The 16,882-nt window shown below is 28.1% G+C and overlaps 1 protein-coding gene across 7 annotated transcripts in view; it reads right to left on the reverse strand.

Annotated features, from left to right (window-relative positions):
* The window catches only part of LOC107450383 (long-chain-fatty-acid--CoA ligase 1), a 65,522-nt gene that overhangs the window by 23,473 nt on the left and 25,167 nt on the right, over positions 1 to 16,882 (reverse strand). The window contains exon 1 of one of the 7 annotated variants that reach the window (XM_071180153.1): positions 13,633 to 13,699. The exons of 5 other annotated variants lie outside the window; for them this stretch is intronic. Coding sequence is in view for 1 of the 2 variants with exons in the window: in XM_043040028.2 (XP_042895962.1) it covers positions 4,190 to 4,223 (34 nt within the window). In the remaining variant the exon portion in view is untranslated. Of the gene's footprint in view, positions 1 to 4,189; positions 4,610 to 13,632; positions 13,700 to 16,882 lie in introns of those variants that run through there. One more of the 7 variants, XM_043040028.2, reaches the window with a different exon arrangement.

Raw genomic sequence — 16,882 nt, forward strand, 5'->3', positions numbered from 1 at the left:
GAGCCCCTCACTCCACTTTTTTTAAAAACAACAACCTCATTGGCGATAAGACAACACACCCATTTCCTTGTTGTGATGAAATTTAATTCAAGAGTTTGCAAGGGACAGTTCATATTAACTTATTTCAACAGGGGAGGGCAATAACGTGACTCATAGATAGGAAGAAATTTTAATAGGATGCGAAAAGTTTTTAAATATTGTATAAATTAATAATTCAATTGGACAAACTATTGACTGATTTTGGTAAATTAAAAATAAATGTATAGATTGGCGCAATTATAATTTATAGTTCTATTTCATTAATTTTTTTGAAATTTTAAATCGAAGTTAATTATAATTTAAACTATGGCTATTGTCATAAAACAAATTGTGCTAAACATTACCAGAAGTTTAAGTTTTAAAATAGTATTGAATTCAGATAAAGTCACTGTATTATCTAGTTTTTAAGTCTTGTAAAATTTTAATGTAATCCATACCAAATTATGGAAACATTTAATTTCGTTCATTAAAAATTTATAATTTAACTTGCTAAGTTTCAATTAGTAAACAATTCAATAGTTCAATTTAGTAAACAAACAGTAGTTCAATTAGCATCTCATATAGAGGGAAAACATTTTTAGTAAGTTGATTGGTTTGACTTGAATAACACAAGAGTCGGATGCTGCTGTACTTTATCAAACTGAGGATCAAAAAATAAAAATCTTACTATGATACTAACTCAAGGTATCAAACAATAAAGCTAAACTGTGCCAGGCACAAAATATAAGGAATATTTTGTACCTCATACAAAATATAAGAGAAATATATCACAAGATTACCTCGGGGTTATGGATCACATATCAACCTGAAAATTATTAACCTGAGGGATAAATAAATACGGACACGTATCATTGTATCCAAAATTAAGTATTTTATAACTGAACAACTACTCAACAATAAGTTTTTTTTTTCAATTAGTATTGATTTATTGAAAACTTAATTGGTTTAGATTTTAAAACACAATAAATTAGTTCAAGACAAGTCTACCAGTATACCCATAAAATAGAAGTATTTAAATAAAAATCCATTCAAAAAAAAACAAAAATAATAATAATAAGAGTTCCAATTAGTTTATTAGAAATTAAATATATATAGTGGTAAATTTACTCGAGCATTTTTCAAGTTTTTTTAATGCGTGCACTTAACTAATTTTACATAAAATTTCCAAATAACTAAGCATTCAATGAATTTTCGCAAATTCATTGATGGCAAACAAACCGATTTATACTAAATTCCAATGGAATGAAAATAGAAGATACTAAAATGAAAGTGAAGCAAAATTAGGAAAAATTCAAAAATTAATGCAACCCAAACAAAACAGAATGCTGTAATGTTACGATATAACAGAATTTCCATACAACTAAATTGCGGTAAGAATTAGAATTTTAGAAGGTTTTTAGCTTAAGTCAAAAGATAAATATTCCCACAGAACACCTCTTAACAAATTCATAATAAATAACAAGATGTGTTTTAGAGATTATACATATAAATGAACCATCCTGAATAACTTAAACTTATGATTGGATATTCACCTTCCCAGTAAAGGTTGCTAGATAAATTTCCCGCTCGACTCGCACTGACCACAGTGCTGACATGACTCTGTGGTAGACGGATCATGGGTTAGAGTCCCCTTGCCGTCAGGCTAAACGTGGGAAGTTCTAGTGGTCTCCCCCTCCATGTAACGCAAATGCGTTAGTTCTATCAAAAAGTCCTCCACGAAAGCAAATTTCTCGCTTACTTGATCCAGGAGTTCCCTTGTCTTCTGGATTGGGCTCAAAATTACAAGGCTACGGAGTTTAACATTAGTAGTAGTAAACTTAAAAATTAGGTCGGCTGTTGAACGACGGTTATAAAATAAAATATAAAATGCTAATTAAAGCAGACAATATTTTAATCCACAAAATCAGACACAAAAACANATGTTACGATATAACAGAATTTCCATACAACTAAATTGCGGTAAGAATTAGAATTTTAGAAGTCAAAGATAAATATTCCCACAGAACACCTCTTAACAAATTCATAATAAATAACAAGATGTGTTTGAGATTATACATATAAATGAACCATTCTGAATAACTTAAACTTATGATTGGATATTCACGTTCCCAGTGAAGGTTGCTAGATAAATTTCCCGCTCGGCTCGCACTGACATGACTCTGTGGTAGACGGATCATGGATTAGATTCCCTTTTTGTTGTCAGGCTTACCGTGGGAGGTTTTCGTGGTTTTCCTCTCCATGTAACATAAATGCGGGTTAGTTTCATTAAAAAGTCCTCCACGAAAGCAAATTTCTCGCTTACTTGATCCAGGAGTTCCCTTGTCTTCTGGATTGGGCTCAAAATTACCAGGCTACGGAGTTGAACATTAGTAGTAGTAAACTTAAAAATTAGGTCGGCTGCTCAACGTCGGTTATACAATAAAATATAAAATGCTAATTAAAGCAGACAATATTTTAATCCACAAAATCAGACACAAAAACATATTTTCTCTGAATAAACATGCATTTTTTAGACGGATTTGTAATTCTGACCCCCAAATGTAGGGCAATACCTTTGGATAAGCAAATTTTAAAACTGCGTAAAAAAATTTTAAATTTGCCTAAAATGTTCGATAAATTTTGAAATACGCAAACATTAACATTGACATTAAGGAGTACAAATTTTGGATCGCAGTCCAGACCAAACTACAGAAACCATTAATTTTGAGTCCTAGCATGAAGATCCGATTTTTAGATCAGAAAATAATTAAGGTGGTCCGTGTTTTTATTTATTTTTTTGCGCACTATACACCATGATAGATTTGATAAAGTAAATTAGTTTAATTGTCTTTAAAAAATAAATTTCCTACGTACACTAGATAGGTTTTTTAAAAAAATCTATAGGGAGATTTAGACATATTGCAATAATCTAAAATCAGAAATTCGAGAAATAAAGCTCCGAGTTTCGTCTACCAAAACAAAAATAAAATGTTAAAAGCAATTTTTTATTTCTTAACTTGGCGATCATATTTCATTTGCACTGTAGATGTAAAATCGTCGTTAGAAAATTCGATGTCATTCTACATCCTTTCCTTCACTTAGTATTAACATATGCCAGAAGGGAAAAAAAAATCTCCATGTTTTTCATACAAAACAAATTCAACACAATCAAGACTATCAAAATAAGGAGGCCAGAAATGATGGAAAGAAAGAAAAAAAAAACACCTGTCACTCAAATTAAGAATGATGAATACGTGTCGAGTTTTGCACAGGGAAAACCATGTAGAAAGATGTAACTTCTATAGATGCTTACATGCAAATTCACAAACCCTCGATTGTTAGATAACAAACATATGTTATGAGCAAAAATAACTACGTTTTGTAAAAATTTACAATTCTGTTATAAAATGTTAAAAGTTACCTAAGTGGTACAAAGGAGTAAGAAATGTATTCTGAATATTAAGAAATTTTTTTAATTAAATATATCAGAATAAAAAAGTACAATCTTTTCTATTAAAATTAGCGGAGAAAAAAAAAATCGAAATTATCAACTATAACCTGAATTCAATTTAAAATTGGTATGGGAAAAAGATAGGAACTTTTAATAACATAGTATTTTTCTTAGCTTTAAGAGTTCGATATAACTATTTAAAAATAGAACAAAGTAAATAGCATTTCAATTTTAATAAATCTTAGCACAGAAATATTTTAAGCAACAAAAAATAGATCAAATATTAAAAAAAGAAACTTTCAAAACAAACGAAAGTAAATAAATCTGAATCATTTTTTAAAGTTAACAATTCAACTTATTTTTATCTAATTTGCGCTGCTCTAGCAGTTATTACTGAACTCCGAAAATAAATTAATACTAAGGACTAAAACGTAAAGTACCAAATTGTGCTTATGATTTGCGGTACTAAACCAAAGCTATCCTTAATGAATTTGCAAATATGTTTGAATCACGAGTTCAAGAAGAAAAAATCTTCAGATTGACGAAAAAAAATATCTAAATAAAATGACCACCCATTATCTTTTATTTTAAACTTTCTCATCAAGCTACTTTTGAATACGAAATAAAATTCCGTACATAACGACCATGTACCGCAATATTTATTTTAAGAAATGATAAGCCAAAATAACTAACATCTTGAGAAAAAAAAAGTGAACATACCAGAAAACCAAGGAATTTTCACTAGCTGTGACATCTTTACAGGACAGACACAGGCAACCTCTAGTTTAAAACAAGGGAACAAAAAGAACAAACGCGGCCTTTCTATTTGTGGAAGTAACGTACGATGCCGAAAATAACTAGGAAATGAAACTTCTTGACTTCATCCTCTCTAGATATAAAGAGAGATCGAACCTACAAAAACAAGTGCTCCAAAGGTTGAAATAATGATATCAGCTGCCCCACAGCAATTTCAACATTAACCTATCAAAACGTTAATTGAAATGCGTACTTTCCTCCCTTCCCCAGAAAAACACGAGACGAGGACTTTGAACGCTGAGGAAAAATCGCGCGATCCTTGCAATGACAGATGACATATTCTGAATGGATAAAAGACGTTTAAGTTGCTTTATGACAATATACGTTTATTTACGATTTCACTCATGATAAAATTACGTTTTACAATAGGTGGGGGGATGAAGTGTTTTTATCTTCCGAAAAAAAAAGTAGATAAGGTTAACTGCAAAAGTTTAAAATGAAACTAATGTATTTTTAACACCTTTCAATTTATTTCAAAATAAACAACCTGATGTTGACCAGAACATCTAAAACACAAATCAACAATTTGGAATATAAGGGTGATTCAGATTCTCACGAAACATGAAATTCACTGTCCCTTGCTCCAAACTCTAATACTATAATACTAAAAGAACTTTTCTTTAAAAAAAAATTAATAAATAGCATTGCTGTCAGTATTTTAAAATGACTTTGCACTAGCATTGACTGTTTTGTACACTTAAAAAATTTTATTGAATATCAAAATGTCATTTTCCTGGCATGTCCTAAACAATATTTCCAATAATAACTAGCTTCAAAACTTCCCATACTTTTTTCAAAATCTAATTTTTTTTATCTTATCTTATGTAAGCATTTCTGGAATATAAGCAGAGGGTATTGTTTACTAAAACTTCGTTTAAAATAATTTTTTCTGTCAATAATTTGTTTGTCCCATGAAAATCTGTCATTTTCCTGGCTACTTTTATTTAGTGATTTATAACCAAAATAGATAGCGCCAGGAATCAATATCTTATGTTAATAGATTGATTAGATACCCTCCTATCTGAACATGTCTTGTTGCATGAATAAAGAACCAATTTTCTGGCTCAAAATCTATTTCAAAAAATTTTTCAAGGTGAGTAGGTTTTTATGCTGTCATTTTCCTGGCTTCTTGAAATCATTAATAACAAAAACTACATAGATTTATCTGAGTTATTTTAAGAAATACTGTTGTTTTCTGCAGAATATAAACGTCTTCGGCCAAAATATTAAATTAAAGTAAAGTTATATGCTATAAAATGGCGAATTTGTCATTATCCTGGCTGTCATTTTCCTGGCTTATGAATGCCAGGACATTGAAGTGTTACCAGAAATTCTTTTTAACTGCTAATACTGTAAAGAGGGAAAGCAAATATTAACCTAATACCAAGTTTATGTATGATTGTAATATGCTTGGATGTAATCAAAGTTATTTATTTATTTAATGATTGATTATTATACACAATTTTATTCTGTACATATCAGCAACAAAAATTTTTTTGTTTCTTTCTACAGTGGATAAAAAGAATTAATTTAAGCAATTTATGGTTCATCTAACATAAAGGCTTAAGTTGAGTTACTTACTATTAACTTAAAATGACTTTTTTTTAAACTTCTAAGGTAATATGTCATTTTCCTGGCATTCAAGATTTGGTGAATTTCTATTTATTTTTTTTTTTTGAGCAAATGTCAATAAACTACACTGCTGTCTATAAGATATTAATAAGTGTAGCTAAAGAAGTATACAAAAAAAAATTTTTAGATTATTTTGAAGACTTCAAATTTGAAGAAATTTTTTGTCCGGAGATTTTAATTTTTATAAATACACTAAGGTATGTCCAATATATGAACGGTTTTCAATACCTAAATACCTTCAATATAATATAGAAATGTCAATTTCCAATGATAAGAAAGGAAATAAGATTATAAACTAATATCTAAAACTTAGTCTTACATATTTTAGAAGATTCTAATTGAATCTTCATGTTATAATTATTTCAGCTAAATGTAGCTTCCAAAACGTTCGTTTTTTGAAACGCATATGTTTCAAAGTAACAATTTAATTCATATATTGTATGTAAAATATTCATTTAACAGTATTAAAAAAGGGGGATTCTACTGTAAAAATTAAATTTAAAATATGCCCAAGAAATACACGAAAAATACAAAGAATCCAAAGTTAACAAGGAAGTTAACATATACAGTTCAGTCATAATTTTTTTTTTACAACTGTACAAATTATTAAAAGTTTTCATACTTCCACAATTACAGCTAAATGAAATTTAGAAATTTAAATTTGTACAATATTTATATTAAAAATTACATTTCGCTTGTATAACACGTTAACTATACAAGAATAATTAAAATAAATAAAATAAAATTAGTTGCATCAAAAGACTTTTTCTTTTAAATTTACAATATTTCATTCTACCATTCCGTATTATTTACATCACCTTTTTGTAAATAGAGATTCAATACGAAATACTCGCGAATGGAGTAAAAATGAACAGATAAGGGGTAGCGCGTGACGTGATAAGGAAAATCCAAAGACAAAATGATTCATAAATTGCACATTACAGACCATAATAACTGAGTTCAAAAAGATCACACCACAATGACAAAGGTCTAAAGATTATAATGAACCATAAAATATAATCTTAAAAAAGTACTTATTCATTGTTGCAGGAAATGAACTTAAGGAAAAAATGCATGCCAAACAATTAAGCTTGCAAATATTTAAACTCTACTTTTACACCAGAATATGAGCATTTCGTTTTATTTTTTATTTTAATTCTTAAGGACAACAATCAAATAATGCGCACACGATTTTAATCGGAATTCATAACAAAATGCAACAAAATATTTTTCAAATTCTTTTACTCCCTTTTGAAATATTAATCGATAAAAATATAAAAGTAATAAATGTAAAAGCAGTTTATTTAAATAAAATACGTACATTCAAACTATTTTGCAAAAACAGCTGGAAATATGAAATTTATACCCATCAAAAAAGTTCTGTTATTTTAAGTGCTTACAGAACCTTGAAGACTAATTACGTTACACATTCATTAAAATTTAAGAAATGAAACCAAAACTGCGAATAATTTTGACCATTTAAGCACTTTTACAAATGAAATTAGGTATAAAAATATCGTTTATACAATAAGAATATCCTAAAACCACAACTGTCTGATTAATTTTTTTTCACAATAATAATTGAGCGAAAAACCCGAATATCAAATTCAACCAGCAAGAGATAGTAATCAACACTAGCTAACAATTCTTGGTACTTCAAGAAGATAGTTTCATTTCCGAAATTCTTCTTTAATTCAAGGAAGGAAGAAAAGAAAAAAACTTCTAGATCATGATTATGTCCGAAGTCACATTTTCTAACCTTTGGTATAGAATGCACATTGTAAGAAAAGATGGTGTGAGATGATCAAAGGGCATCCATGCATTCCAAGGAATTTATCAAGAGGTCGCTAAAAGAGTATGGAGTCAACTTCGACCTACATAAAAGATAATTGAGCTATTTTTATCCTCTTCCCCAGTCATCAAGCCTGTTTGTCATTTGGAGAACGTAAAATTGGCATGCTACGTTCATTATAACTTTACTTTCTCTTGTTTTCCTCATGTGACATAATTCTTATTATTGATAGTTATCCCTCCAGAACTTCTATTTTACTGTTCTATTTTTTAAGGCTAAAATGTCAGTAAAAGAAATGTTTCATAATGCATAAAAATGCTTATTACTTCCATTTATATTCGGTTAACCAATAATCTTTGCTTAACAAAACTACCTTAAGACAATAGGGGAAAAAAACAACCCGGAAAAAAACAAGTTTAACTTTCTTTTTGTTAAATTATTTAATCATGAATAATCAACAAGCTAGAAAAACACAAATTCAGGACCAGAGTTTATTTAAAATTTTTAAAAAATGGATAAAAGCTTTGATGGATGACCGATCAATTTCTAATTGCTATGCACTCACGTTTGGTAACTTGTTTTTTTTTTAAGGAAAAAAAAGCCTAAAAATATTTTAATATTTCTTTTAAACGGAATAATATCTAAAATGCACTCAGGTCCATGAATTAAGTATACGGCAAAAAAAAGATTCAAAAACAATACAAACGTGACTTATTCATTTCATTCATAAGAAAGAACCATTTATTAAACAAAAGATAAGGAACAAAAAAGATGGATGTATGATTATACCATTAATATAAATTGCGATTTTCGCTACCTGGAGCAATTAAAGACTATCCCCTTACTAAAATTTATTATTAGATTATTGGTATGATGGTTAAAATATTGTATTCCTCCCATGCAATAAAACACAGTCAATATAACACCCTGCCATGCTCAGTATCAAATCATCGAGCTGATCTTTGTCAAGATTACTCCATTCAGCAAACAATGCTCTCTGAAGTTCGGATACAAGTGTAGGTGGTAGACGGTCAAACTCGTCGGCCAAGCATGTCTCACACTTGCTCAATCAGACCTAAGTCACGTGAGAATGCTGGCTATTTCATACGGGTGGTATCCTTAGACTGAAGGCATTCGTTTATATTTTCTCAGTGAGGACGGCTTTGTCATCCATAAACACTAATTTTGCGTCCATAGCACCCCTAAGCAAACATGATGACGTGTTCCAGAATGATGTTCTGATAAATCCGGCCTGGCATTTTTTTTTTGTTTTTTTTTTTTGAACATTGGATGAAAAAGAATAATAAAATGGTGAATTAGTTTTTGTAGAATTTTGCGTTATTTCTTTTGTAAAAGGTTACGACTGACAAATGTGCGGGGAAACCCCAATGGATTTCGAAATAAAAGATTGGTAGTTGTTTGTTCTATGAATTTCAAGTTGTTTGATGGAAGATAGTGAGTTATTTAGATTGTCTTGAAATTGGTTTAGGAAGTGGCATTTTTTTTTGTAAGAAGGTGCAGTTTAGAAAGTAGTAGGTGAAAAATGGCATTTTTAGGAAGAGCTTTAAAAGTAGATTNCCTTGACATATGCAAACTATCTAAGAAAGCTTTACCATAATACATCAAGTTTAAGTACTGTACAAAAAATATTTATTCATCTGTGTTTTGATAAAATAACAACAGGACATAAGAAAGTAGACCAATAACGTAGACCTAAAAAATAATTTTAAGGACAGAAGAAAAAAAATTTCCGATTTCCGTCTTCGAGTCAGTCTCTTTTCCGTCTTACTTCCGTCCGCGGACATTTTCGAAAGACGGAAATCCGTCCTGGGGACGGAAGACTTGCACCCATGATTCTGATACTCCCATCAGAATACGCCCGCATTACAAATGGCAGATAATTTTACCACGTAAAAAATCACCTACATACGTCCTCCATATCATAACTATTCAGTTATGTCACTGAGAGGCAACAGAACGCTTTTGAACAATTTTACTCTGCTACCATTCCTTATATACCCCTCTCCGACACTCTAGTCATTGTGACGTACTATCGGGGTCATCTGATGGCATACTGTAATTGACATATTTAAGATATATTTTTGAAGATGAATGTGATCATTCAACAAGTGAAATTTTTACTTTAAGAGTTCAATCCGTGTGATTTTGAATTATCCTTAATTTATAAATATAAGTAAAAGAAATTTAAATTCTTGCTGAACATTAATAAGGTAATTCTGAAAGCTAATTACGATTTGTGTGCTGGTCATGTTAATCAATGGGTAGACAAAGCCTTATAAATAAGCAGTGTCTTATGTGACCATAAAGTATGGACATTTGTTTTATCAGCTAATTAAGAATATAAGTTTAAAATGAACAAGTTGAAAAGAATACACAAAAAAATATTAAGTCATATTCTTTCAAAGCTCTATGCCTAAAAAATGTAACAAATGTCACAAAAGGCACTACAATGCATCGCAGCAACTTTAGAAACTGTTTAGACACTGAGAGATTGAGGAAGGTTCCTATTTAGAGAACCGTTACTAGAGTATGCCATGACAGTATGCATGACACTTATTTCTTAACTTATTTATGCTTCATTCACATTGTTTATTTTTTTAATTTATTTAGCTTTTTTTTGCTTTAGTCTTAGAAACTGAATCTGAAATTCTAATACATACACCACTTTGCACAAGCATTTTCTACACACTACCATGTGTGCGCTATTTATGTTTTATAGAACAAGGAAAGGTTTGAAGGAGTTATTTAATTGCAAGTTTTTACACTGCCCATTCATCAGTTGCATACCAAGTGCATGCAAACCCTTGATTTGTTAACTAAAATTTCTGGATATGTCTAGTGCAGATAGAATCGAGAAAATAGTTTGAAACTCCTCAATATATTCAAACAAAAACAGCCAAGATTTGCAATTAACACTAAGTGATAAAAATATCAGTCATTAATCGTTAGTAAGAAATTCAAATATAAATGATAGCTGAAGAATAAATTTACAGGATTTTTTAGTTAAACCAACTATACTGATGAAACTCAGTTCGAAGTGCAAAAAAGTCATCCAGACAGCGACCTATAAACTTTTGCACTTTATCCAAGACTATTCTTTGGATGAGGAAAAACTCTTTTTTAATAATAGAGGATGCAATGCTGAATTTGTTATAGTAAAAGAATTTAAAACAATTAAACATAACTTATGTACTAATTAACATTTTCATAAATTCTAAATATATCATTGCAATTTATTAAAGAAAAAGTTAAATAATAGGGTACAGATAGGCATGATATACAGGAACGTGTAAATACTATCCGCAGAAAACTTCTTAGTATTACTCTTTATAAAAAAAATTCCACAGTCAATTTTTTTACCGATACAAATAGTAAAATGAGTCATGCAAAAAGGCAAGATTATTTAAGTTCAGCAGAATTGAAGAAATATTAGGCATATTATTAAAGAATATATTAAAGTATTAATTATAGAATTATTCATAAATATTAACAATAAAATGCTTCTGAGCAACTTAGATTTTGAACATTCAAAGCCAAATGTAAGATAAAACAAGGTAAGTCAATAACTAGTTATAGCTGTTCAAGAAACTGCTAAATTTAAAGAAATTCATTATGGTATGCATAATAATCAATATAGAGTTTCATAAAACTTAAACAGTTATAAAAAAATCTGTGATTTTCAAACAAGTTTCATAAAAATTAAGAGGTGACAAAATATGAGTGAAAACTAGTTGCAACAGTCGATAAATTGCACGCATAAAGTTTTTCAATTGAGATTTTATGTTTGCAGAAAGATCTTCATTTATCTAAGTCTACCCAATTAATACAATCTTAATAAAGGAACACAAAATGATCCAGTGTTTGCTATTTTAAAGTTTTATTTAATTTCCAAATTGTGTACATCAAGATCCATACATTTGAGACTCATATTGCATTTCTATGAACTAATTTGTTGCATGCACATGATTCTATTCTCAAAATATTGTCAAGTACTTTATAGGGACTTTTTTTTTTTCAATCTTTAAAATAAATTAATTTTGCTTGTGAGCAAGCAAATTAAGTTCAAAGGTACCTGTTTTATTAAAATTTCCTCAAAACTTAAAGTTCTTAATAAAAAAAGAACAAAAACATTTCTATAATCAAAATGACATAATAAAAATGTTTACCATATTATTAAATTTACTAAAAAACGTTCATTTACAAAAGGTCGTACAAAATACAATTTTTTACAAAATTATGTAGTATGGATGCAACACTACATATAAATAATGCATGCAACTAGAAAATAAGAATAGAATTAACACAGAATAGTTTGTTTACTCTATTTACTTCCATGGAAAAGCTACTATTGCAAATGAAACACAATTAAATATAGCTGCTGACAGCCAAAATATGGAAATATATTTTCCACCAACATTTTTTTAAAAAAATATTCATTGGGTTACCAACTGCTTAGTTTTTGACAACAAAAGATAGTATAATGTAGGAAAAAGTTAAAAATCTTGTATAATTCTGTCAATACTTTAAAAGCCAGACATTTCGAACTAAGTGGCATGTAATACCCTTACGAATATTTGAATATAGAGGTGGGCATTGGGCAACATAACTTAAAAGTTAAATTTAAGAAATGAAATTAAATGAATGAAAATGAATTTTAAATTAAATGAAATTTAATGAAACCTAAGAATGAACATTGAAAGTTCATATCCCTGTATACATTACTTTTTAAAGTATTCTTATTTTAAATTAACAAAAATTTCTTAATGTTTATTTCAGGGTTGGGATTTTGGACGTCCTAAACTGGTTTTGGACAGGACACGTGGGTTTTACTGTCTTAAACTGGGTAAAACTGTCTTAAAGTGTCCAAAACCTTGAACTTTGTTAAAAGGTAAAAATTCTATAGGTGTAACCATTGTACACATAATAATTACATGTATCAATAAATATTTGATATTTTTTATACAATTTACTATAACTTATTAAAAGAAAATAATATAATATAATAGGAAAAGGTTTATAATTTTTGAAGCTCCACAATTCATTGAACAACAAAAGTGAATACCTAATCCTTTAAATATAAATATGCTTTTAATACTGATAAATAATATTTTTGCATAAGGATAAATATGGCAATATTAAAAAATAATAATTTTTCTTAAAAAAAATACTAAATTTGTTCAAAAATTAACCTTTTATTTTTCACAATATTTTTTTAAAAAAATTTTATAATTTCTGCATCACAGGATGATAAAAAAGACATCTATTTTAAAAAAAAATTGTTTTTAAATATAAATATATTAGTTTAAATTGAAAATACAAAATAACTGAAAAATGTATTAACAGTTTTGAAGGGCATAACATCAGTTTCAGTTACTGACACTGGTGATGTATCACCACTATGCTAAAAGAATTGAACATGAATGAAATAAAAGTATTCTTGAATAGTACTATAGATAAATAAACCTGTTTATGACGAACCAAGCACTTAGTCCCTAATATTTTAACCTGTATGGCAAGGCCAAACTTCAGTTATGTACTATTGAATGAGAGGACCAATTGAACTTGATTACTGATTAATCTTCCTTTGTTTAAATTGAAGAGTCAAACAATATTAATAAAACATTATACTTTTAAAAACAAATATTCTCTAATACATTTAATTATCAATATGTTATTAGTTCTATGTTTATTTTACCTCTTAAATATTGTTCAGATAAAATTGTGACATAATTTGAGTAAAAGGGTTTTGGACAGTTTAAGACAGTTTTGGACAAAGGGGTTTTGGACAGGACGGTTTAAACCGTGGATTAATCCATTCTGTCCTAAACCTTGCCAACCCTGGTTTATTTTATATATTCTTACAATAATTAAACAAGTTATAAAAAAGGAAATATAGGGTTACCCTAAATTATTTGTTTGATTTTAATTGCACAATCCTTAGAAACCTGATCAATCCATTTAGACTGGCCCAATGCTGTAAGAAAATTTAAATGAAAAAAAAAACAGAAAGAATATAAATTACAATAGTCATCTCCACTTAATTGCATATCAGATAATTGAATAACTTGTTTAATCAAATAAATTTAGTGGATAATCAAATAAAAAAAATTAAATATGAAAACAATGTTAAATTTTCTCGTTTGAGTGATTCTTTATGGCTGCTAGTTCTCGGTTAATTGCATGAACCATTAAGAATATTTAACTGATGGACATACTTGTCACTTTAATAAGGACTTCTTATCCATTTCTTGCTCCAAACAGATGACTGGTGTAATTTAAGATCTTATCGGTAGTGTAAATCTTATTAATAGAAAAGTATAAAGTTTTAAAAAAAAAAGATTAGTGTTTTAACCCTAATTTGCACATTTCACTCCTACCATGAAGAATATGAGAAGGTAAAAAGTAAAGAAATGTTCAACATGTCCAGGGGTCTGTCCAGGACGAATTTACTACCGTTTAGCGGTACCTTCACAAATTCAACTTTAGGAAAAGCGGTAGTTTCACAAATTCAATTTTAGGAAAAACGGTAGTTTCACAAAATACTTTCTCTTTAAATTTTATTTTTGTATCCCTTAAGAAATGATAAATCCATATTTTTGTGTTTATTTTTTAATATAATTTTTAATTTTTCACAAATTATGTCTAAATTTTCACAAAATAGGTACCTCTCAGAAAAACCTAGACAGACCCCTGATGTCAAAACAGTCTTTAATAGGAGATTTCTTTTAAAGGAAATTATATAGTATAGGATATTACACTTTGTTTTGGCATTAATTTACTTTGATATATAAATTTAAATATTTATATTTTATGATGCTATAATTAAAAACTAAGAATTGTTTGCCGATCAATAAAGTATTTCTTCAGAACATATGTTATTACATACCATTTAAAATTAAAACTTCATAAAAGAAATAACATTTAATATTTAACTACAGGGGTCTGTCCAGGCCGAATTTACTACCGTTTAGCGGTACCTTCACAAATTCAACTTTAGGAAAAACGGTAGTTTCACAAACTCAATTTTAGGAAAAACGGTAGTTTCACAAAATACTTTTTCTTAAAATTTTATTTTTGTATCCCTTAAGAAACGATAAATCCATATTTTTGTGTTGATTTTTTAATATAATTTTTAATTTTTCTCAAATTATGTCTAAATTTTCACAAAATAGGTACCTCTCAGAAAAACCTAGACAGACCCCTGAACTAATACACTCTGCTTATAGTTTTATAGATAACTCATTTGAATACAGTTGTCTGGAACAAATAGTACTCATTTAAATTTGACTGCCTGTAATGAATTTTAAACCATAAAAATTTGACAAAACAAAATAATAAATCATTTTTAAAATTTTACAAGTTAATGAAATAAAAATTTCCACCCGCAGAATGTTATTTTATTTTTGATTCTGAATAAATTGCAAATAGAAACAAAAAATTTGGTATTATTTAAAATATTCTTAATAACTAAGAAAAAAATATTTGTTAAAAGAATGTTTGTAAATAATTAAATTATGTATGGTTTAAAATTTTTTAAAATAGGTGATACCTATACTAATTTTAAACCTGTGTACAATACAGATTAATTGGAGCTTGCTTTGGAGATGTAAACTTGTACAGAGCCCATAGAATCTTAATCCAAGCCGACCAGAAACCAAGTTATTTTTACATTGGATTACTTACAGCTGGATATATATATAAATTGGATAAAGGCCAAATCTTTCTGTCCAGAAAGTAAAAGCAGCAAATAGATACCTTATTATATTTGATAAATAATTAAACTGAATTTAAAAATATAAAAATGTTAACGAAAACTTATAAGTCCATACCCGTCCCAAACCTTTTTTCAGTTTTCAAACCATCCCAGTTTACGCCAACCAACATTGCCATTTAGATTTCAAAGAAAAATATTTCACAAGAAATCCATAACCTAATACAAAAACTATTCTTTTAGAATTAAGTGATTAACATTAATTATATAATTGGAATAAATTTGCAAATACTAAAATTAAAAAAAGTTCTTAATTATTTAAAAAAAAAATCATAAAAACTTTATTTTCATATAATTTACAGATACAGTATACCTTTAATACCTCAAAATAAAGGGACTCTAAGAAAATTGAGATAACGAGTTTTTAAAATAACAAGTTCAGAGCTAAATATGTTCTAAAAAGTAGAAAAATTTATTCTAAATAGTTCTCTAAAAAGTAGTCATGAAACATATGAATAACTACCAATAATTATGTTAATGATAATTGACTAAGTTTAAATAGAGCAATAATAAATTTCTAAAAGTAAGACAAAAATAACTATGCATTAGTTATTTTTGTCTTATGTAATTTCTTAAAAAATTAATTTTCTATTTCGAAAAATACTCGACATATGAGACTGAGAAAAAACTCTTCGCCCGTCATAGGAATTTAATTAACATAAGGTGGATACATAATAAGGGGGAAATATTTGTTTGACATAACAAGGTTTTCGAGATATCAAGAGTACACGGCATGCTGATGTTTTTAAGAAAAGCATTACAATCAAAACAAATAGAATTTATACTATTCAAAAGCATTTTGTTTTCAATTCACCTAAGTTTTTTACAAACTTTGTTCAGAAAAGGTTTTTTCATCCCACAACCTGAAGTAGTATCCATTTGTTCAATTGAAGAATAATTTTACAGTCAATATATTGTGAACTATCTTAATGCGATTTTTATATAACATTGATTTCTTTATATTTCTAGGACTACATTAAAGTAGAAAAAATTACGCCAGTTCAGTACATTAATCAAACTTTGAAATTATTCCTAAAGATTTTTCATAATCAATAAGTTAACTGCTCAAAATCAAAAATTATTTTCATACCAATGAAACTGCTTAAAATTAATCAAAAAAACAAAATTTGAAGTTCCCTTATAAAATCGGATAATGAAATTAAATAAGAAATAAATTATAAAAACATTAAAAATTCTATAAATGAAAGTATATTTTGAAAAACACTTGAAAAGTGGAAGGAAATAACTATAACACTATGATGGGGAAAAAATTAAAAATCTATTTTTAGATAACTGCTTAGCTAGCGAAGGAACAAACAATCAAATACTTTTAATTTCAAGTTATTTTAATGTATTTTCTAATACAGGGTAATTTTAGATT

This window comes from Parasteatoda tepidariorum, chromosome 4, assembly GCF_043381705.1.
Source record: "Parasteatoda tepidariorum isolate YZ-2023 chromosome 4, CAS_Ptep_4.0, whole genome shotgun sequence".
Taxonomy (NCBI): Eukaryota; Metazoa; Arthropoda; class Arachnida; order Araneae; family Theridiidae; genus Parasteatoda; species Parasteatoda tepidariorum.